The 24861-nt window shown below is 40.8% G+C and overlaps 1 protein-coding gene across 9 annotated transcripts in view; it reads left to right on the forward strand.

Annotated features, from left to right (window-relative positions):
* Positions 1-15329, forward strand: part of UTRN (utrophin) — a 449632-nt gene extending 434303 nt beyond the window's left edge. For all 9 annotated transcript variants that reach the window (XM_037144913.2, XM_037144915.2, XM_037144914.2 and 6 more), the window contains 4 exons: positions 2954-3062; positions 4315-4407; positions 9169-9191; positions 13348-15329. In XM_037144913.2, the coding sequence (XP_037000808.2) occupies positions 2954-3062; positions 4315-4407; positions 9169-9191; positions 13348-13356 (234 nt within the window). In that variant the 3' untranslated portion in view covers positions 13357-15329. The remainder of the gene's footprint in view (positions 1-2953; positions 3063-4314; positions 4408-9168; positions 9192-13347) is intronic.
* Positions 15330-24861: the final 9532 nt, after the last annotated feature.

Consider the following 24861-nt stretch of genomic DNA (forward strand, 5'->3'; position numbering starts at 1 on the left):
TGCGGGGCTCAGTGTCACCCCTCTTCACACCATTTGTCCCAGTCCCATCTCCCAGGGGCTTGGTCCCAGTGTCATTGGAGAGGTTCACTTTCAATTTCTCTGTTCTGGAATTAATTTAGACTTGCTTAGAAATCCCCCTTCAAATGTAAGCACTGGGTCCTCCCTGGCACACACACACACACACACACAAAACAGACAGCCAGCTCGCCCAGTCTTGGATGGACGTTCCCACTCTTCTTAAACACTGAAATCTGGCTCAGCTCTGGACGGTTTCAGAAAAAACCTGTAACGTATGTCTGCGTAAACTAAATATGAGAAACGTCTGGAGATTAAGGGAAAGGAACTGACCTGAAGTCTGCATTCTAAAGCTTTTCTTCCGATGAGCTGTTTTCAAGAAATTAAGTAACAGATGTTTATCGATTTGCAACTATTCTTTCCTAACCCTGGGCCATGTTTTACGGCAGTTGCTTGCAAAATTTCTTAATAAGAAATACAATTTACATTTGATGAATAGATACATGGGTAATAAATATAAAATAACTGCTGTTATAAAGAAATGCTCTTATTTTCCCCTCCTTCCTCCTTCACACCGTTCCTGTCTCCTCTCTTCCTCCCTTCGTTCTTTTTTCTCTCTGTGTCTTAATTCTCCCCTTCCTCTGTTCCATTTTCCTTGTCTTTTTTTTTAGTGCTGATCAAAAAACTGATTTATCAAATCAGTTTTATAACTCATCCATAGGTAATAGTCTGAAATTTTGAAAAACACTGTTGTTTGAGATAGAAGAGTTTCTGTCGTTTTGGTGCCTGCAGTCTCATTAGGGACCATAACAAGATAGTAGGATGTACAACCAGATGCCTTTTTATATAAAGACATAACGCAGTGTAGGGAATTCAGTCCTTGAGTACATCCAGCGGTGAAATAGTAGGAATCATGTCACAGAATTAGTGATGAAGATGCCTTTTCAACAGGCACATATGGTAGAGAATCCCAGCAAACGCACCTGGGAGTCCCTACTTGACCCTTGACATCAACATTTGTGTCATCTTCTGCCTTTTTCTTTGGCCTTTGCAGCAAGGGACCCCAAGGCAGTGTGACATGTCTTGGCAGGAATGCCACTCTCCAGAGATGATTTATTGAATCAAAAGCAGAAATGACTTTCTCTCCATTGATTTTTCTCAAACTTTAGAAAACTGTCTTTCACCCTTGCTATCTGTATCTTTTAACATGTCAGAATCATTGGAAACAGTGTAATTTCTGCATTATCTATGGAGCAGGCCAAAGGTCACCCATTGTATTTTGACCATGTACTTTTCTGTGTGTCTGTCACTGTTTCAGAATTTGTGTGAAACTATTTTGGTCACAGGTTCCTTTGGAGCTTCCAACTTGTGCATCATTAGAAAGTAAGAGTTCCCCCAAGTAAGACCCCAGGCTGGGCCCTTTTAAGTCCTCCGGACTGTCTGGTGTTTACCTCTGTTACATTACACAGAGGTCAAGACCTCTGTGCAGAGGGAACAGTTACATTGTTAATATTATGAATCTAAAGTTTCTGAGTGGTGCCAGTGTAGGGGATGGATTTTCTCTTGTAAACTCATGTTTAGAATGTGAAGTATTAGCATTAACAACCTGGTACGTAGATAATAATCGTCGCTGAAGGGAGCCGTACTCTGAAAGCTTCATTTGCCATAGTCTGTTGATGATATCAGGGGAGCCGAAGGCCCTCTGCCCCCGCTTCCCTCTGCCCCCCTTCCCTGCCTCCATCCATTAGACTGAGCTGCCTAATGGCTCATGGACCTTCAGAACTGCACAGTATTGCTTTTAGAGATGGCTGATATCTGAATGACTCTGTATCCCAGACCCTGCAGTTCTTATCTCTTCTTAATGACAGCATGAATGCCAGAAGGAGACAGAAAATGCAACTCCGAGAGTAAAAGCTGATAAACCCACCAGGCTTTAACTAATACGGATTTAATGAAAAAGTCAGCATCAAATATATTTTATTTTATTTTATTTTTTTAGGGTTTTATTTATCTATTTTTAAAGAGAGGCGAAGAGGGGGAGAAAGAGAAGGAGAGAAACAGAATCAGATTGGTTGCCTCTCACGCGCCCCCAACCAGGGACCTGGCCCACAACCTAGGCTTGTGTCCTGACCAGGAATTGAACCTCAACCTTTCAGTTGTACCCAACCCACTGAGCCACGCCAGTCAGGGCAGCATCGAATATGCTGTAACTTCTGCATTCTTTCTACAGTGGGTCACATTTCCTAATTTGACCACATACTTCTCAATATGCCCATTGTCGTTTCAAAGCGTGGTGTGACAGTGCATTTAGCAAGGGTTTGCTAGGCGTCCGATTCCGTGCTAAGCACTTTAGAAACACTTATTGACCAGCCCTCTGACGCAGGCACTCCTGTCAGTACCCCCAGCTTTTAGAGAGAGAATCTGAGGCCCCAAAGGTTGAACATTTGCTTGGAATTACATGACTTCTGAGTGACAGAGTTCAGGTCTAAGCATCTGAATTCAAAATTGTGCTCTTAATCACCCTCCAGTATTGCCTTTAAATATTGATTTATACTTAAAAATGAGCTGATTTTGCAGTTGGATCAAAGACAAGGAGTGCTGATTTTTTAGTGATGAATTAAACATGCTTCTAAATCCACTCGGTTGACCTAAAAATAATAAGGAGAACAATTGAGGGGCAAACCTGACATTGATACATAAATCTTTCAATACAACCAAGTGGGTTCTTCAACTTGCCCAGACCGAAAGGGAAAGACCACTTAGTGCTCAGGTAAGTTCTAGTGAGTTCTAGCGTCTGCAGATGCTAAAGTGTGTTTGAAAATGTCTGAGGGTGAAGAACTCTCCGTGCGTGGTAGGGAAGGGAAAGTTAGAAATGGAAATGGTTTCCTTAATAACGTTCTAAATCTTCCTCTGGCCTCCCCTCCGATTGTCACTCCAGCCTGAATCTGATTCCCGCATCAATGGCGTCTCCCCCTGGGCTTCCCCTCAGCGGTCCACATTGAGCCACTCGCCTGATCCGGACCCTGGCCCACAGTTCCACCAAGCCGGTCAGTGTCCCCAAGAATCAACCACCCCCCTGCACTGCTCTAGCCTTTGCTGCTTGTTTTGTTGTGTGTGGGGTTTTTTTTTTTTTCCCTTTTCGAATAGCGTTCTTACACATGGGTGTCTTAGGGCACAGAGAAGTTTTCTCTTCTCTTTGGTCTCAGATGAGTACAAAATCATTTTAACAATGTCAAAAATGTAGACATTTAGAATGATAGCTGTAAGGCATGTATGCAGATGTATGTGGTGGGTAGAGGTAAACTGAATTTTGGTGAAAGGAGAAAATAGTGCTCTTTGGTTTTGGGGATGAGCAACAATTGAAGGTTTTTTGCCTTAAGGAGGATTCTTTTCTATTTTTCTATATTTTTGGGTAGGTTGTCTTTCTCTAAAACCATACTTGTACATACTCAGAATATAATCATAAAGAACATTATTGCAAACACGGTTTCTCTGCCTAGGCCTGGGCACTCAGCATTCTGCTTTCTCCATCCCAGTCTGTGTAGGCATTGTCACCCTGCTCACCCCCATCTGAGGCAGAGGTCCCCTCCAGCCTGTCATTGGTCACAAGGAGGGCCTGTCAGTGCTGCTAGGAAGAACTCCGTAAACCAGCCATTGTGCAATGACATTTTGTTGTTGATAACATTCAAGTTCCAAAATTCTATTGAGGGTCACATACTTTAACCTAATTAATTTGTTTATGAGATAGTGTTTGCTATATTAATCAGAAAAAAGCTTAAAATATTAATATTATTTTATTTTTTAAGTAAGAATTATTTTGCTATTGATTATAGAATGAAATTCATGAAAGCATGAGGTCTTTATGGGATACCTCTAGCTGTGTGGTAGCAGAAGCAAGCCTGCACTGAGGTTTCAAAAAAAAAAAAAAGGGAAGATGGAAAAGGAAATTGGGAGAAAATTTTTCTCATGTGAAAAATATTTGCAATGCAAAATAATGAAATTGCAGCTAACAAATTGGAATAATACAACATTATATATTTTTCTCTCATGAATTTTTAGCCTAGCATGTGGATTCTTTTCATAGACACATCTAGTACATTTTATTTAGGTATAAAATTATATTACCAACAAATTAATGCTAAAGTTGTTCTGGTACTTTTGCCTAAAATTGTCATTTTCTGTGAGAATTATTTTCACGTTGATATTTAGAGGCCACAGCTAGTATTTTCTGCTGACGTTGGTTTTGCTGAAAGCCGGGCGTTAGTTTCAGGATGCCTATTCTTTTCATCTGCTGTGCAGCCCCGGAGGACCTGCTGGCCCCGCCCCATGACACCAGCACGGACCTCACAGAGGTCATGGAGCAGATCAACAGCTCCTTTCCATCCTGCTGCCGTGAGTATGCGCGACCCTAACACCACCGCTGCGTCTGTTCCTTCCAGTTCTTTTTTTCCAGTTGTATTCATAGGTAAGATAAGTAAAACTCCTATTAGAACAAGATTGACTATTATTTGAAAATAAGTCAAACCTTCTCTATGTCAGCAAAGCCCATGAAGTTCAACCCAGATACCATCGCATCCCTGGGGGTCAGTGAGTGCAATCCTGCCCTTCGAGATTTTTTGGATGCCTTGTGAGCGATGGCATGAAGGCAAATAAAATAAGCCTACTTTCAAGAAGATATTATTCTCTTCAGTGTAAGCTAGAGTAAGAAGCATGCGTTACTTTAAAAAAGAGAGTGTTGAGTGGCAGGCCAATCAAGGCAGGAAAATGGCCTTCGCTCCTCCAGTTCCCTCTCCAGAAGTTGATCTCTGATGTCATCACGTGCAGGGATGGCCGGAGATTATTTTCAGATTTTCCTCTTTTTTGCTTCTTTCTTTTCTTTCTGGGTAAAGTAGTCACTGTATAAAGACCAAACCATATAAGGTGTCACAGATTAAGAACCTGGGAACTTTCCACATGAACAACAAAGAGCCAGAAACCAAATAAAAGCAGTTCAACACCCAGGGGGACTTACTAATAATTCTTAGCTATTGACTTTTTTTTTTACCAAACATTTGGTCTTCAGCTTCTTGCCACCTTGCAGTTTCTGCTGAGCTTTCACCAAAGACTCTGCGGTTTGACACAGAAATGGTGGACTTGTATAAGCATGCATGCCAAACTACACTGCAAATAATCTTTTAAAGGAATGTGAGCGTATTATTTATAATTTTTATGAATTATAACTGATTTTTAAATCTAGGTGGCCATTAAACTAAGATTTTAGTATGTATATAGAGCTATCACTTGGCAGACATTATTTATGTGAAATATATATATAATAAAACAGCCTCTCATCTTACTCTTTTTTACCCTGTCTTGGAAAACACTCTCCTAAGATATATTGACTTTATTTTAAAAGTGTCTTTCAATTTATGCCACTCTGCAGTTCATAAAATTCAGCATTAGCAGGAAGTTGAAACAGCTATTTGAAACATAGTTATCTCTGAAATTTTAGAAGTATTTGCCTGAAGGACATACAGTAGTTTCTACAGCACATAAATGTACTCATATTTGGGAGTGTGTCATTTTCCAGGTTATTGTGTGTAGTTCTACTTCCCCAGGTCTTCCGAGTCGCATTTATTTACACTGTCCGTCCTCGCACTTGTCCCCAGAGAGCATGTGCACCCACACACTTTTTGGCCCTGGAGAGACTTAGAAGCATTAAGTCCATGAGCTATCAGATTGTTGCATTTTTTCTGGGCTTTGTAACAGTCATAAAAAAGGAGCAGATTAAATCTTTTGTATTAATTATACTTCAAGGTTGAATTTTCTAGAGAATTGGTTCTGAGTTGCATGCTACTTAATGACTAGGTAAAACCTCCTCAGAGTCTTTCTAAGCCAGAATTTCAAAATTAAATTTCTGGATGAAATTACTTTTTAGGTCAGCTTAAATGCAAATACATTAATAACTAATTAAGAACAAATTCTGTAAATCAAAGCCCATTAGAAGTTTTTATTTAAATGTCCTGATGGGCATTTTCAGTTTAAAGTCAGTTGGCAGTGAGTGCTAGGATGAGAAATGATTGAATTTATGCTTTATGAATGGATATAAAAATGTATCATTTCCATAATAAAAATTTTATACTAAAAATTTATAATGACTTTTTAAAAATTTGTATTTTGAAGCAGTTACTCTTAATTTTTCACAGTATATTCTTATATCCTGATATGGTAAAAGACCGATCTTTGTCATAATTTAGAAGAGTATGGAGTTAAAAATAAATAATAATCTTAATTATAGGGCAAAATTAATCTTAAGAGGTGAGTGTGTTCTTCTCAATTTATGATCTCCTTAAAGGCAAGTATAAAATTTCCACTGATCTAATCTTATCAGCTAGTAGTAGATATTATCAGTTCCTGAGGAGAGTGTGTGTCTTCAGTGGGACCCACGTAACAGGTTAAGCCCCCCTTTTGCACGGATGCCTTCTCTGCCTGCGTTATTCCGAGCTATAAGAGTGGGACACAGAGCCTCCAGGTTTGTTCCTGGGACACGGGCCCCAGGTTCTCATAGTCTTACACTTGGACCTTCACACATACTTGTAATATGTGTGGTTTTCTGTGAATGAACATTATCACTAGTCCTGTGCGGGTTTTTTTTTGAAGAGCTCAAGTACATCCCATGTAAGAAGTGATAAATAGTGTATTTTAGAATCCTTTGAAATTTAAATTTTATTATTTGTGGTTTCTGCTGTTATTTTGGTTTTAGTTGGCTCTTCTTGGTATTTATATTCTATATTTTGCTTTGATAATATAAAAATTTCCAAGATACGGATAGCTATACATTAAAAATAAAAACTCAATTGACTTATTTATAAGACTCATACATATTTTAAATATTCTACCTAAAGTTATTAAGCCTTTTAAAAATTGATGCAGAATAGAAACGAGGCACCTGACACAGACTTGGTGTCCAATACATGTTTCTGAATTGGATGGATGGATGGATGGATGGATGGATGGATGGATGGATGGACGGATGGATGGACGGATGGATGATCACATTTTCCCACTGGGAAGGTTAAGTTGTTGAAGTTTCCTCGGATAGTACTTGAAGGTTCTGTAGGATTCATTTGCTTTGCTGTCTTTGTTAAGTTGCTCAGCTAGCAAATATTTTAATAAGCCTTCAAATTCCCAAAGCTTACTGACCACATTTGGAGAATATTTCTAAGCAAATCAGCCTGGCACCCTCCATTGCCAAGCCAATCTCATGAGCTCCTGTAACTAATAAGGACTTTAAAATTGCTTGTCAGTAGCATAAAATGAGTTGCTCTACATGTTAATCTTGACTTTTGATCTTTTGTGAATTAAAATTACCATAGTCACAAGGAAAGTTCTACTCCTAGCAATCTTGGAATTAAAATGAAACTGTATTCATAAATCCTAATTGCATGAATTGCCTACTTAAACATGGCTTTTTTTTTTTTACTGTATCTATGTATTGTTACATATAACACTTTAAAATTCCTCTGTCTTAATATCCCAGTTGGTTCTGGTAGCGTCCTTGAATTATGGCCTTTTAAAATCTTCTTTTAATCATTTACCTTAAGTTTCAGAACAAAGAGGCAGGTATTTCCATCTCTTTCTCTCGTGGAGTTAATGAGAAGAATTTAATTGGGTTGCTTATTAACCAATGTACATACTAAAATTTCCACTAACTGATGTAACTTTTCTGTTAGTGTAAAATGTTTTGTCAGTTTTTTTCATTTATGTCATCTAAATATATGGGATAGTAGTAGTCAGATAACTATTTTTTGCTTTAAAAGCATCAAATGCTTTTAAAGTTATTTTTTAACCTATAGTCATATTTTCACATGAATTGCCTATGTTTGTTAAGCTTGAGTGACATTTATCAAAAACTCAGAACATACAAAACTGCAATGATTTTCTGATTTCTTTAAAAAATACATTTGTATGATTTGTTCAGGGGAGTACCCGTAACCTTTTATTTGTTAAAAAGTGGGGTTTTAAGTGTTGGTTTGAGTTCTAGGCACCATTGCTTAGATTTCTGTGTGGGTTTGGTTATTTGTTACTTGGAAGAGAAGCATAGCTCCCCGTGTTGTACCTCCGCTGCCCCTCAGGTACGGCTCACGTGTGTGAGGGGGTCCCTGGTTTTCTTCCTCTTGTAACTTCCTGCTGTCACTGGGCTGGGGCGAGCCTGATTCTTCCCCCAAACACAACCGGGGTTCACGGTTTCCCTCCAGGCATCACAAGAGGGTCTTCCTTCTCATTTGCTCCGCTCAGAAAAATGAGAGGGGGAAGGACGACGTGTGCCAGATGACAAGGGACAGTTCTCCTTTGACCCAGAACAGATGCAACCACCACTGGAGGGGTGGGGCTCCCCTGTCCCAGTAAGGTTGAGTATGAGAGGATAATTAGGAGATTCGTCAGGGAAAGGGAGGGGTAAAAAAAAAAAAAGCAGAGGCCTCAGGCGAGTGTGTTGCGAGGGGCTGCCCTCGCAGCACCCACCAGAGCAGCCACACTGTCAGGGCCCTCTGTGACAGGGAGGAATTGAGCTGCAAGTCAGAGGCAGAGGTGAATTAGACACCAGCCTGACCTCTCCAGGGCTCTTAACGGGGGTTAGCTAAGGCACAGTTGTTAGCCAAGTTCCTCGAAGACTGCCAAGGACTGGGCCAGCCCTTTCCTTGATGTAAGCACATACCACCATCTTCCTGGACTTTGGGGCTATATGGTGAGTCAAGCGTGGCAGAAATGAAAGGCTCATGCCCCTCCATTTCCCTAATGCCTTCTTGGTTAGAATTGGTGCTACTCAGCAAAATATACGGAATTTGCTCTGTTCTAATACATAAAGTGAATACATGGCAAGTTTTCAACAGGAAATTTTGAGATTTTTTGCAAAGCTAAGTAGTCACCGATTGCTTTAGCTCATGCTTTTTGACAGAACCAGTACATGCTTTGCATGTTGGGGTGGAGTTTTTGTATCTTAGAGCATCTATCCAAAAAAAACTCCCACAAAAAGCAAAAAACAAAAGCAAAACCCTGTTTGTAATTAGCATCTATTTAACATGCTGGAAATGGCGGCCCTTTACATGCCTGAGAGGGGGAACCAGCCACACCTCTGCACCACCTTAAATTTATTTCTTTTGTTTTCTCTTTCAGCAAATCTCCCCAGCAGGCCACAGGTAAGATTTCATTGCTTTGTTGACAAACATTTTAACATATCAAAAGAGGATTTTATTCATATATGATTTCAAATCAGGGACATAGCCCTCTGTCTGGACCTAAGACATGTTACAAAATAGAGGAAATAGGCAAAGTTTTTAAAGGCAAAATTTGCAAGGAGCTGACAGTCAAAGAGATGGGTTGCTACAGGAAACAAGACCACAAACTTATACTATTTGTTTTCTGATTGGTGAGGCATTTGGAATGACAATGGTCACCTGACTCAGTGGTCAGCAAGTGGGACTCGGACAGGAGAACAACCAATAGCATATGACTGGGCATCTGTCAAAGTCCCAGTTCTGGTTCAGGCTTATAGAACAAAGCTTTGGGGTAACCCCCCAACCAAAATCAGACAGAGAAGTTCTTGGTTCCTCAGGCAGTTTCCAAGTCCAAGGAGCAGAGTCTCTTACTGTAAGCAGCCTCCGAGTTCAAGCTGCAAAAATCCAAAGTTGGGCCACAATTGTATTAAAGTTCCTGTAAGTCTTCAGATTGGTTGGCTTATGTGTTGATCACAGCCTAGAATAACTAGGTTAGCTACTATCAAACTTAGTACTGCCTTATTCCCCATGTAAATAAATAAACTTGCTTGACATTTAAATGTTAGTTGATTCAGTACAATAGTTTACAGTCTGGGGAGGGGGAACCCCTACCAAGGCAGTTCTCCCAGATGCCCCAGATACCCAGTGCTTGATCCTCTGTGCTCCAATTGCTTTTTAACAGCCTCGTGTATACTGTGTGAATTTAGCCTGAATAGATTTGGCTGACCACTCTTCTCCCAGATATCTACGTAAGGTGGCTGCCACAGCCTTTGGCTTAAAAACAGTGACTAGAGCAGCATACAAAGGTGGTTTTGTTATGTTGGGGGTAGGGTGGGACGTTGACTTTTCATTTTAAAATCCACAGCCTTATACCTTTCAGTATTTTCTTCATCAGACACTCTTAGTAACAATGTGCCACAAGACCATGGATCTTGAGAGAACATTTTATTAATCTTCCTGAAATATTAGAACTTCTTCTGATTGACTTCTCTGTTGGCAAGAGGAGCTGGGATCTTAATGAGAAGCCCAGTTTGTCTTTAGGGACCTGAGGAAAGACAAGGAAAATAAAACCAGTAAGTGGATGTGGTGTGCGAACTTGTGAGACAAAAGGACCTCACCCCAGGGAGCAAAATTCCTCTTCTGATTGCGTCTGTTGTCTTAGTGAATCAGCAGCCAGGACTTGGGGCCCCGAAAAGAGCAAGGGTGGGAGGGAGTGTCAGAGGTGTGAGATAAGACTAGAGGAAGGGCCATAGCTTCTTAGAGATCAGGAAAGCACACAGAGTCTGACCACTGTCCGACAGTGTTCAAGGAAACCAAGATGCCTGTTAATGAATATAATGTGAGGTTGGTGTGGGGCTGTATGTCACTTGCTCTCTGGCCACGTTCAAGTTCATGAACACAGGCATCAGAGTAGACTGAGGATTGCAGTTAACCCAAGTTGAAGTTCTGGTTTTGTCCAAGAGAGGACATAATGCAATTCAAAGGAAGTGTCAAAGGAGTGATGATAATGATTGAACCAGGCATCTAAGGTTGGTAGGGAGAGAAGTGAGGATGTCCTTAGGTGTGGGAGACACAAAAAGAGTGGGAGAATCAATGTGCTGTAGTATCCAAGGATGGATGAAGTCGGGTCCTAGTGGAAGTAAGCTGGAAAGGTAGAAGTGGTTGTCAGAAGGTGGGATGATTGAAATTGAAATAGAAATGTTGGAGGGGTTGCAGGTATTGGTAATGGTCCATATTTGGAAATTTGAGTGGCAAAGGATGGTGAAGGACAAGTTTATTGGAGGCGAGGACCTCAAGGAACTAAGAGGCCAGAGTATTGGAAGAATCATCTATGTGGGTGTTGAAATCATTAAAATTTTTAAATAGCTTTAAAATTGGTGGCAGTGAGCCATTTATTCTTCAAGAAGTAAGGGAACATTGACCCCAGGGGTCCGAAGGTGGCTACACAGTGGTGGTATAGTCTGAAGGCATGACATTCAAAGCTGGGTGTTTTTAGGCTTGAGAGAGAAAAAAATGCCCTGAAAAACGCAAGGAGGACCCAGGAAGGACTTAGCCAATGTGTGAGGATGTGGGAGATTAAACCCATTCGTACGTGAGTGAGAGGGTTGTAGGGGAAGCTGTGTCTCCCTGGGAGATGCAGATATTCATAGAGCGAGCAAGTAAAATATGCCTTCAGAGGAGAGGGGGAGGGCATGGGTTTTAACCGTGGTGGGCCGAGTGGTCTACAGAGGACACGTGGAATGGGTTTCCAGAATTACAGAGGGTGGGACATGGGGACAGAATAAGGGATGTGCAGATCTCTATATGGAGCAGGGCAGAGGAGATGAAAGCAGATAAAGAACATGATGAGCTGAATCCTTGGGCTCTCAAGGTCAGGTCCAGGCTGTGAGGGATGGGGCTCAGGAAGGGGAGAGAGACTCTTCTTTAAAGTCCTCAAATACTTTATAACAATAAAAGTGATCACAATTTAGAGCTGAAAGTGACCTTAGAGACCTTCTGTTTTTACTTTGTTCCAGTTCTTAGGAAATTGAGTTGTAAAAGAGTTCAGATGTTCCTGGTTTATAAATCTATATAGCAGATGAAGCACACACTTCACTCGTTCCAGAAGGCCCTTTCCTCCTTCCTCCCTTGTCTCTGCCCCTTTTCTTTCCCTGTCAGTACTCTCCTCCTCTTCCCCTCATTTTTCATACCTTGGTGTATGTTTTCACCCGTGTAATTGTGCTAATATTTACACTGCATAGACTTAAACTTTTAGAATTCTGCAAGCTAAAATGAGAATTATTGTGCCTCTCTTTAGTAGACACTTATTTCATTGTAAATAGGAATAATAACGTATATATAAATAATGAAAAAATCCCTTTAGCCGTTATTTCAGTATGAACCAGCACCAAAGTTTTCGTTAATATGGAGCAACATGTTCCTTTCCCGGGTGGAATTAATTTCTTCCCTTCTCTGTCCCCAACGTACCTGATGCTTCCTGTGGGTGGCACATACCTCATGTTAGCGTTGAACAACAGTGCGCTGTGCGGTGTCTCTCACGCCGGCTTCATGCCCAGGGCCTCACGTCCGTCCCCAGGGCACATCCTGGGGGCCCACCACCAATGTTGCTGAATTTGGGCTTCCTCAAACATGGCAGTGAAGTGAAGAAGCGAGTTTCCGAAGAATCTAAATCTCAGTAGTAACGAGAGAGTGAGCTGGAGGTGGGAGTCGAGATGAGTTCGCTGCTTCTTTCTGACTCAGCCCAGAGGAGAAGGGGTCTCTTCTCACCTCTCCCAGACACTGTGCGAGGAACTGAGTTCCAGGGATGCACAGGCCTTCACCCCAAATTCCTCTGTAAAATAAGCGGTAGGTGGAGAAGGCATGTCTTTCTAGCAAGTCCCTGAGAGGTCTCTTGTGATTTAGGTGGTGTGGCCCCAGTTTGGGGTTATTTCCTTTTAGGGTGACTGAAAGAAATTCCAACTTCATAATGCTTCTAGAAGACCAACTGTTTGACCTTTCTTTCAAAGGTCTGATGCTACCCCCTTGAGTGTGGCCCAGATTTTCAGCCTTTTTTGCCTGTGTATGTGGGCCCAGCCTCTAATGGGCACCGCTGTACACTTTTAGATGGTGGTATCCATCTTAAGTTTCTGTCGTTGGGACCCCCGTTTGGGACTCAGGTGGGTTAGACTTGTCAAGGGTATCCCATCTGCAAGAGACCTCCCACAGCCCCCAGGGAGAGATGGGGTACTTGCATCAGCCTGTTTCACTCACCTTTGGTACCTCCAGCAAGAAAAAGACAAGTGCCCTCAACGTTAATTTGCTTTCCAGCCTGGGTAAGAGAAAAGCCTTCCAGACTTCCTCTCTATTGGCCGCAGTGATCAAGAGCAGACTAGGTGACTTCCGGATGACAGGAAAGGACTTCATCTCAGGGAGTGAAAGTCACAAGGGAGTCAAGGGTCCCCTGTGAATGTAGTAAAATAGGGCTTTAGTTCTGAAAGAAGCACTTTTATTTCCTTGCAGAGTTGACAGGTCTCTGCTACCTGTAATGGTTTATGTAAATGTTGTTCTGCCAGCATGGTTTTATTTTCCCTTCCCGCAGGCAATGTGAAGTGTTCATCTAGCCAGCAAACGTTTCCTGACTCTCAGCATCGCCCTTTCCAGCAAATGCGAACCCCGAGCTCCATCTGATCAGAAGCTGCCTGGCTCCCTGAGACACGCTGTTGTGCGCCGACTGTGTGTTCTACTGAAGGGTTGAAACACTGACTATCCAAAGAGAAAAGGATATTTTGTTTTTATAATAATTGCATATTATTGTTTTCTTCTTCCCTTTCTATGCAACTGTAAATTAATGAACAGAGTGGTATTTGGAAATGGTAATACCTTTGTCACTGATTTGTATACTGCGTACAGCATTGGGAGAGTGGGTGGGGGGCTTTCTAATGCGATACTTTGTTTTTAATAACCGTGACAAAAATGGCATAAGAACTAGGAGACAGTTTTACATTCCTTTATATTAACCTTGTACAATAACTTCCTTTCTTTCTTCAACTCTTTTACCATTATGTTTTGGTTATTTATCACTCATCCTCCACATGACCAAATGGATTTCCTCTATTTGTGTTCATGATCTGGCCAATTAATAAGTTCATATACTTCATTCAGTTATAGCATACGTGTATGGGTTAGGCCACAGCTCCGCGTACACTGTTTACCTTTATTTGGCTCCATACACTTGACTTGTTGCAGCAACCACTCGGATGGCCGCAGTCAAAATCCCGTGGGCCTAACTGGCCTCCCCACTGGGAATTTTTTCCTGCGTTTTATCTCTCTGCTCTATCGAAGTAGTTCTTGATTTCTTTATTTATTTCATGTCCCAGTTTATATGACAGAGGAGACCTAAAGCAGAAGTATAATAATCTCACAGATCATTTTACCAAAGGCTGCCCATTTAAGCAGACTTGGCACAACCTTCCCCATTTCCTGGGTCTTGGTTTCCATCATCAAGCACGCAGCAGCCCTTCACCCAGTCATAATGCCAGAACACGTTATGGTTTTTGGTTTCCTTTGATGAGAATTTTATTGTTGTTTATGTATATTTAAGCCCCTTAGAGTTCTTGAAAGTCCCCGTTACTTACTTTCGGAAAGGAGACACGAATTCAGTGCGTGTCTCATTTTACCTTTTGGGTGAACGAGCACATGTTTTATTATCCTTCATGTGATCAGTACATTTGGGAAGAATGTTTATCCAAAGCCTGTGCCACTGCTTCTGCAAAAGAATGAAATTACCACTTAGATGGTTGTCCCCTGCCTAACTTTGAATGCATTCTATTAGGCACTTGGTTCAGCTTCTGATTTAGCATTTAATCCATTCAGCTGAAACATGATATATAGTTACTAAATGTAGAAAAAACACAAAAAAGAAGTTAAAATAACGTATTTTGATGGAAGCACATATGCTTTTAAAGCAGGACATTTTAACTTCGGGTTCCCTTTAACTGGGATCTGGCCAGAAAGAGGCTTGAAGTTAGAAATTCCTATTCGTTTAGAATAGGTCGGGTGGGTTGGGGGCGAGGGTGTCTATTTGCAGCATAGATATTTTGAGAAGAAGAAAATTGTTTTATACGAGAGGAAAGCCATGACCACCTTTCTACCTCAGACCCGTCTTCATCCATCGTGTTGGAAATAGCTTTTTGCCGCTCCAGTCTGCAAAACCTAGAGCTTTTATCAGGTCACATCAGGCAAGAAAAGCACCTATTTAAAGAAAAAAAAATTCCCTGAACTCTCAACTACAAGTTGTAGATTTGGTGTTTTCCTTGTTCTTTGGAAATGTATCTGTATTTTTTTTCTGCCTGTAATTGTGTGCAACATGTCCTCTATCTGCTATTATGGAAAAGCTACATAAAACACTACATTGTGATCTCCTAAGTAATAATAAATAAAAAGAAATATATTGCAGTAACAACAAGGGAAAATAAGTATGTAGTTCTTTTGAAATATGCGGTCCAGAACTAACCCTAGACTATCATCTAATCTGGGTTCATGTTGTATTTTTCATGCTGAATAAAAGTAATTTTAACACAAGATGACTTGGATATTCTTCAGCTGTGTCCACTGATGGAACCTGAGGCTTGCATGTGCATTTATGAAAATAAAATATAAAGAGAGCCTGTTCTTGATAAGTCCATGTTTTCCTACATTTTCTTCCATACACACCAATTCATTCCCTCTCGTTCTCATTGTCTCTTTATTTCTCTGTGTTCTTCTCTTTTGTATGTAATCCTCCATTTCCTTCACAGATGAAAGGCTTTATCAACAGAAAAAAAATAATGTTGGATGTTGAAAATGTGCCTGAACCTATTCAGATTTCATTTTAATAGCATCGGTGATTACCTTTTCAAATCCACTTTCAGCCTCATGCTCTCAAATAGTGTGCTTTTCATATGTGCACTGGATTTTAACCGCTCTGGTGGTAAGTTTAATCTATTTCTGAAGCCATCCTATAAGAAGTAGTGTCAAGAATCGTGTGACTTGATTCTAAAAGTAGAAGCTATCCATGAACTAGAAAAATCCCAAAATATGTAATTTGTTAAACTAAAGAAAATTGATACATGTGAATGATCATGCATTTTAAACATCCTGTCTAACCCAAAGTAATATTCACGTCAAGCATTCCTAAGGAAATAATGGTTGCTTTCCAGCAAGCTGTTGAGTAGGTATTTAAAAATGGAAATGAGAACAAATGGGAAAGTTTGGTTTTTATGCTAAGTCTATGGCTTGTTACTTCTGTCATTGGGATTGTTTATACATTGAATGCAATGTACTCCTGGGTATCTCCCCCCTCCCACTCAGCTCTTGCGGTAGACCCAGTTTTATAGGGGTCCTTCATGATCAATTAGTTGCAAATGTAACGAAAACACAATAAAACACCACTCACGCCACGCCACGCCACACCACACCACCTAACTCTGGCGGTAGGGTCCAAACTCTTCAGTGATGTACGGGATCAGCCTGTGTTTCTATAAGGTCAGTTAAGTAACAAGAGTGAGCTTGATGGTGGGGGCTGGGGGCCAGTCACAACGACATTAAGTCCACTGCCCATGGGAATCATTTTCTGTTGCCACAGTAAGCAGGGTGGCAGCCATAACACTTCAGTGATAAGCATGTATTTAGCTAATGGGCTGTGAGACTCAGCTGATCCAGGCAGGACTCTTCTGATCGTAGCTGGACTTTCTCGCTTGCCTGGGGTTGATTGACTGTTGAGTGAAGTGGGGTGTCTAGCCTGGGGGGGACTGTGGAAATACCGCTGGGTCCTTTCGTCCCTAGCAAGCTCACTGGGTATGTTCTCGTGCAATTGCAGACGTGTGTGTATGTGTGTGTGTGCACGCAAAGGGGGGCTTTACTGAGAACTGGCACACTGTCACTCTATGAATTCGGTGGGTCAAAGCAAATTAAAAGGCTACGTATGGGGAATAGATTTTTCCCTCTCTTGTGAGAGAGGCTACAGAGATGCAGGACCTGGGGTACGGCTTCAAAGAGGGTTCGTTAGGTTTACCATATAAACTTGAGGTAGGCGAAGGAGAGAAGAACATTGGCCAGAATAGGAGAGCATCCATTTCCTTGGGCATCATGGTCGTTGCCTCAGTGGAATGGGAAAGAAGTAGCCTTTTTGTAAGACTGTCTTTTAAAACAAAGGTCAAAAAGATCAGCCCCTTCATCCCAGGTTAAAAATCCAGTTGCAGAAACGCAGGTAGAGAAATTTAGCATGTGTCTGCGCACAGTCCTGTGAGAGGAAGGCCTTGGGACTAAGAAAAAATCTAAGATGAGAAATGGAACAAAGGGGATATTAGTATAAGTGGCTCAGATGAAGTTTCTTCAAACTCAATTGTCAGTCTGCAGTCAAGACCACAGTACGTGGGCGGTTCTTCACTCTGACGAAATGAGCAGGCACAGTGATAACCTGGTCCCTTCCAAGCATTTGTTTAGAAATACAAATTTATTTGCACTTTGTATAAACTTACCCACTTGCTACTAATGTTTCATTTTGAGGCCATTCCAATTGGTGACATAGTTTTCATAGTTTAGAATATTTGCAGTGTATGCTTGGGTTCAGATATTCTTTTTTTTGCAGACAGCTTACTTTTGGGGTACTGTTTTGAATTTTGAATGTGCAAATTCATGAAGCATTCCATATTTTTTTAAAAGAAAAAATTACTGAAAAGGCAAAGTTAATTAACCATTTGCCCTCAGCCTCTCTGTCTTCAGTCCAGAAAGAACAAATGTTGAATTCATAATTAAATGAGAAGCGTTCCCAGACTGCTGTGGTATGCAATTACAATTACTTCCTGATACTACTTTTTAAAGACCACTTTCCAGAAGCATTCAAGTATTGATCTTTACTCAAATCAATTATTTGTTTCTTATAAAATGACATGGCAAAACTGTTGGAAAGAACCGAGTCAAGCTGGTGGGAATTTGACCTCAGCAAGCCTGTCAAATTCTAGCACAGGCTCAGCCACTACTCTCTGAATCTCGTGAGCCGTGTTTACCCCGCGGGAACCTGGACAACAGCACGTGCTGCTCAGGAAGAGAGACGTAAAAGCTCGCCTCACCCAACACGATCCTCCTGTATCCTACTATCTCCCTTCCACCTGCACCAACCAGGTGTATATCCTCAATGATGCCTAATACAAGATGTCGCTTAGCACCCAACAAAATGCACACTGGACACCAGATCCCCAAAATGTCAGCGAGGAATTAATAAAATTAAAAAGGTAACCAAGTTCTTAGGATTAACTGGAAGATGTAAACCATGAAGCAAAATCCTGCCTGGACTTGAAATCAAGTGGCCATAACTGTGTGGACAACAAAATACCCAAGGGCCTGGGATGTGCAAGGCACTGTTTGTCGCTGTGGAGTAAGGGAACGAATCCTGTGGGTGGGTGTGTAGGGAGGGGAGTGCTAACCTGATGGAGGAGCCGGATGATAAGCAACTGGTTACAGCAAGGGCAGTGAGGCTGGAAGGAAGTTCAGTTAGTCGGTCCCTGTAGGAACGTACAGTACACTTTAGATCCCTGCAGGATGTGTGTCCAAATACAGGACTACAGTTGAAGGAAAAAATGTAGGGGGTTAGCCATCACCTACAGAACCACATCCCCAAAGCGTCACTGTGGTATTTCAGTGTGCTTATTGGAGATAAGATGAGTCCTAAGAAGATATCACAGCGATCACTTAAAATGCAGTGGATGTAGCACTGTTTCCCCAGTAAAAGAATTCCCTGGTTAAATAGTTTTGAGAAATACTGCATGCCCCAGTGCCCTTAGAGATTGACAATGCACAAGACTATATTAAAAGCTTTGAGAAATCCTGAAGTAAAACAGCCTCATAACTGTATATCCTTTGTTTTCCTAAATCACTTAACCACAGCACCGTGTGCTTCTCACTTATTAACATCCTGCAGTGTACACTTTGGATGCTGAATTAATGTCATAGGTTTCAATCTTGCAAATATATATAGGGGGTGATCCCATGAGGTCTAGAAAAAATGACAAGTCACTAGTAAAACAGTTATCAGTCCGACAGACTGGTAACTTTTTCTAACTTCAGGATTTTACAATGGAAAGTAATCTTAGGTGGCAACAAATATATTCATATCATTAGAGAGATATGCTAAGGCATCAGTCAGAATCCAGACACTTCGCTTTCAGCTTAACTCTGTCCTTGGTTCAGAAAACATGTATTTTTGTAAAGAAAAATAATTTCTATTTCTAAAATCCATGTCGTCCTAAATGAGCTATGCATAACTAGCACTACTAAACCAGGCATGAATTACAGAAGCAGTCGGATCGATGCCCTAGCAGGTGTGCCTCACTCATATGGTTGGAGCATCATCCCATAAACCAAAGGGTCGCAGGTTCTATCCCTGCTCGGAGCACAGGCCTAGGTGATGGGTTCGATCCCCAGGAGACAACTGATTGATTCTTTCTCTCCCTCTCTCTTTCCTCCTCTCTCTCTCTAAAAGCAGTAGAAAAATGTCCTAGGATAAGGATTCAAAGAAAAAAATGCAATATAGGAATGGCTGGGGTACCCAAAATTGTTTCCTGAAATTCTACTTTTTAAATTTCTTTACTTAATAATAATGGAAATTCTTGTTTTCTGTTAAAACTGATGAAAATATCATGCCATCAGAATGTGACTGCCATGTAATACATGCAGCTATAAACACCATTCATTTTATCACCTCCAAAAAACACCTTTTAAGGTCTGACTTCTTTGTATGTCAGTAAAAGCTCTGTCATTTTTCCCCAGATCTGTTTATAAAAGTTTTTATAGAGCAAAACGGTGCTCTAAAATCTAGATCAGCAATTTTCAACCAGTGTGCCATGAGACTTTTTAAAACATGCAATCCTTGACTATTTAGTCAAGGGCACCGACCTCTTTTCCCTTAGACTGTCCCTGAAACAAATGACACCAGCCAACACAACAATAGCTGTGTGGTGTGAATGCCCTGTCTTGAACCATAAATATATAGGTCATATAATAGAGTTGCAAAGGTTGAAAATTGGGGCTCTAGATTGTTGTAAAATATGCTGCTGTGGACAAGAGGGTACAGATATCTTTTTGAGATACTGTTTTTGTTTTCTTTGGATACATTCCCAGAAGTGGAATTGCTGGGTCATGTGGTGGTTTTATTTTTGATAGTTTTAAGGGAACTCCATATTAATTTCCATAATGTCTGCACCAATTTATATTCCCACCAACACCATTCAAGGCTTCCGTTTTCTCCACATTCCTGCCAGCATTAGTCATTGGTTGGGGTTTTTTTTTTTTTTTTTTTATGATGGCCATTCTAACAGGCGAGACGAGATACCTCATTGTGATTTTAATTTGTATTTTCCTACACTAGTGACGTTGAGCATGTCTCCATGCCACTGTTGGCCTTTTGTATATCTTTTTTTGAGAAATGTCTCTTCTGGCTTTTTACCTATTTTCCTAAACTGGGCTGTGTGCTTTTTGCTATTTAGTTGTATGAGGGTTTTTTTTTATATTAATTCCTTATCGGATATATGGTTTGCAAATATATTTTCATTTGTTGGTTGTCTTTTCACTTTGTGGGTGGTTTCTTTTGCTGTGTAAACGCTTTTTGTTTGATGTAGTCCCACTCGTTTATTTTTTATTTTGTTGCTTGTGATTAAGGTATCATATCCAAAAAGTCGTCACCTGGACCCATGTCAAGGAGATTTATTCCTATGTTTTCTTCTTATTTTGTTCTGTGTTTTCTTCAAAATGTTGGCAAGGTATTGGGGGCCTGGTAATGGGGCTATTTCCCACACTGGTTTTTGCTTTCATATTAAATCCCTTCTTTCTAGCTTAAGACTATTGACAAAAAGGGAGAAGGCGGGGGTCATATCTGCCTCAGCATCTGCTCTTGAATTCTGGCTACAGGTAAGAAGAGACTTTCCTTGCAGTATCAGATGGACTTATCCTTGCATTGCCTACAAGACTGTATCATAATCCAATCTATTTTCATAAAAATGTCTTTGAAGACTGTACTCAACATTTCCAGCTTTTCTAAACCTCTGTAGGTCCTTATGTACTTAGGACCCTTCAGTAACCCTTGAGATCTTTTCATTCTGTCTTATTCTTCCAATTATCTGCATCTTAGTTTTCACTAATGTTTTATTAACTGGTATAAATATGGAACTCCTGGATTACTGATTTCTAAACCTATCTTATATTCCTCTAAAAATTTATTTCCAGCTTATCTAGGGTTTGGAAACAATTTGACAATAACTGTCAGTTGAGAGTGAGACCTGGGCCTTAAGAGCAACTATAAGACATTTTTCATGTTCTGAGGGCAGTTTAATTTTAAGAGTTGATTGAGTTTCAGGGGTTTCTGGCCTGTCAGACAGGGACATAAAAGCACCAGAGATTAGAGGGAAATAAATGTATAGAGTATGGTAGGGAAAAATAATAGAACGATGGTTATTAGGTTCATCTTGTGATTTGAGGTAATCAAAAAAGGAGATAGTTTTACATTTTTCATATTTTCTTTTGCTTTGGTTGAGAATTTTTTTAAGCAGAAATTTTTATTTTATTTTATTAATTATGCCATTACAGTTGTTCTATTTCCCCCCTTCATTCCTCTCCATCCTGCACACCCCTCCCCCACCAGTCCCCCCTTTTAGTTTATGACAACGTGTCTCAAGTTCTTTAGATTCTATATTTCACATACTATTCTTGCCCTCCCCCTATTTTCTACCTACTGTCTATGCTACTTATTTTCTGGACCTTCTCCCCCCTCACCTCCTTCCACTCCCCTGTTGCTAACCCTCCATGTGATCTTCATTTCTATGGTTCCACTCCTGATCTAGCTGTCCTCTTAATTTGCTTTTGTTTTAGGTGTGGTTCTTAATAACTGTGAGTTTGCTGTCCTTTCACTGTTCATCTTTTTTATCTTCTTTTTCTTAGATAAGTCCCTTTAACATTTCATATAATAAGGGCTTGGTGATGATGAACTCCTTGAATTTGATCTTATCTGAGAAGCATTTTATCTGCCCTTCCATTCTAAGTGAAAGCTTTGCTGGATAGAGCAAACTTGATTGTAGGTCTTTGGATTTCATGACTTGGAATACTTCTTTCCAGCCCCTTCTTGCCTGTAAGGTGTCTTTTGAGAAATCCACTGACAGTCTGATGGGAACTCTTTTGTAAATGACTGTCCCCTTATCTCTTGCTGCTTCTAGGATTCTCTCCTTCATTTTAATCTTGGATAATGTAATTATGATGTGCCTTGGTGTGTTCATTCTTGAGTCCAACTTCTTTGGGACTCTCTGAGCTTCCTGGATTTCCTGGAAGTCTATTTCCTTTGCCAGATTGGGGAAATTCTCTTTTATTATTTGTTCAAATACATTTTCCACTAGTGGCTGTTCCTCTTCCCCTTCTGGTATCCCTATAGTTTGGATGTTGGAACGTTTCAAGATGTCTTGGAGGTTCCTAAGCCTCTCCTTATTTTTTTTTGAATTCTTGTTTCTTCATCCTTTTCTGTTCAGTCATTTTTTTCTTCCTTCTGGTCCACTCCATTGATCTGAGTCCCAGTTTCCTTTCCATTACTATTGGTTTCCTGTGCATTTCCCTTCATTTCAATTAGTTTAGCCTTCATATGTTCCTCTAATTTGTGACTAAAATCAACCAGTTCTGTGAGCATCCTGATCACCAGTGTTTTGAACTGTGCACCTGAGAGTTTGGCTATTTCTTCATCGCTTAGAGTTATTGGCTCTGGGGCTTTGAGCTGTTCTTCTTGAGCCATAATGTTTTGTTCTGTTCGTGCCGGTTAGGTATGAGGAGCGGAGCCTTAGCTGTTCACCAGGGTGGGGCCACCCAGGTCGCTGGTTTGTGACGCTGTATGTGGGGGTGGGGTCAGAGAGGGACAATGGTGGTCCCCTCTGCCGCTTACCACCACTGGGGCCTGCACGGTCTGTCTCAGTCTCACTGCTCACTCCTTCTCCAGTTATCTGTGCGGGAATGTGTGACTGCAGTCAGCCCTCAGTGGGTCTGACCCTGCTACTCCACACCTGGGATCCGCCCACAGCTGCCAGCACACCCAGATTGGTCCAGTGGATCTTTCTTGCCCGACCAGGCTCTGCTGCTGGCTCTGCCCCTCTTACAGGTTTGGCTGAAGCATTCGTTGTTGTCAGACTTCCGTATATTTCAATTTTCTGTGGTTTGGCTGCGTTTTTGTTGCTAAAACTTTGTTGTTTTTAAACTTGGTTGTGACAGAAGGCAGAGTGTTTCCACCTACGCCTCCATCTTGGCGGAAGTCTGGTTGAGAATTTTCTTAAGCAAGCAATTTTGTTTTGTTTTTTTAAGAAAATGATTTTAGCCCTGGCTGGTGTAGCTCAGTGGATTGAGCATGGGCCTGTGAACCAGAGGATCACGGCTCGATTCCCAGTCAGGGCACATGCCTGGGTTGCAGGCAGTTCCCAGCAAGGGGACGCATGAGGGGCAACCACACACTGAAATTTCTCTCCTTCCCTTCCCCTCTAAAGATAAATAAATAAATAATTTTAAAAAACAAAAACAAAACAAAAAACAAACAAAAAAAGAAAATTATTTTAATTTATTTTGGACACTTCCTTATACCAATCAAATTTGCAGACAATTGGATGTTTGAAATTTTGTTCCCATTTTGGTTCTAAGGTGACTCAAATGAGCAATTTTGATTATATCAAAAGTTCCCCCAAAGTAATTACTGTAATTCTAATTTATTCTTGGTGAGTTATATAATTGAAAAGGCTAAGTTGGTGATTTGGAGTTGTTGTGCAGAAACATGTGAGAACCAGACACCCAGCCCAGAGTGGGTGTGGATGCTTATGTGGATGGAGACAAACCCATGGGAACCTGGGAACAATTAGAGGGTTGGTTCATGTACCTCATGTCTCATGTGTACCAGCCTAATCAGCAGGTCATCTCTGGTTAGTTACAGAAGATGAAAAAGCTGGGGGAGATCATCCCCAGAACTGGACTCCCATGGACAAAACAAATTAAGACTGAGGAAAGTCCTCCTAGGACTTGGGAAGTGACCAGGGCAGTTTGATCAGAAGATATGTTCTGATAAGAAACCTTTTAAACTTCTCAGTTCCCAAGGCTCATTTGATGAAGGAACTCATTGGGACCTCTGTTTGTCTTATTTTCAGTGAACAACAAAAATGAGAAGGGCAGATAGAAACAAGGACTTGTACTGAGGCAGTTTGCACCCAGAATGATTTTTTTCCTTCAATTATGAGCAGATCATGAAGAATTCCTAAAATGGATTCTTTTTTCCTGAAGTTAAACTCTAACATCTTTGAAACTCATCCCTAGAATAACTGAGGAGGTTGGGGCAGGGGACAAAGAAAAGAATTTGCCTTTCTCACCAGTTCCCCTAACAGATGGCCAAGGGCCTCAGAGTAGCGATGTTCTGGTTGAGGGTATCGGGCTACTGTACAAAGGAGGGCTAGACTGGAGGCTGGTGGGAGCTCTAAGATTGTCAAGTGCCTGCTCTCTACAAAAACACAAAAATAACCTATCAATAAAACAAAGCAGAGTTTGTTTTTATCATGATAAGAGAGGACTGCTTGATAAAGTCTTGGATAGTGATATAAATGAGTTTTGGAGTTTGATGTAAGCTGGCTCTTTCAGTGCACGTGTTTGAATGGGACTGGGTAAGCATCATGATATAATAATTTAGGATTTTTGAGTACAGCAAGGCAAGTATTTTAAGGCAAGGGTTTAAAAAAGCTGTGAGGAGTAAACAGATGTTTGATGCTATCTGTTGAAGACTTGAACAGTTTGATGTTCATTTAAATGGTGTTTTGGGAAGTTCCTAGAATAAACAATGGAGTTATGTGCAACATTTGTCTCCCTGGGAAAGAGATCCTTGGAAGAGTAAAATCATGTTAACAAAAAGAGTCAAATGCCAGAGCTATGTTAGTGAAGATAGCCTAATAGTAAAATCACATCAACAGTAAACTCTGTGCATGTATTGATCTTGGAGTGATGTGTTTACACTTCATCTCAGTTAGAGCATTGCATATACACAAAATGCAAATACCCAAAGTTGATGGCATATGCAATTGTC

Source organism: Artibeus jamaicensis, unplaced genomic scaffold (assembly GCF_021234435.1).
Source record: "Artibeus jamaicensis isolate MK-2021 breed Jamaican fruit bat unplaced genomic scaffold, CSHL_Jam_final contig_3176, whole genome shotgun sequence".
Classification (NCBI taxonomy): domain Eukaryota; kingdom Metazoa; phylum Chordata; class Mammalia; order Chiroptera; family Phyllostomidae; genus Artibeus; species Artibeus jamaicensis.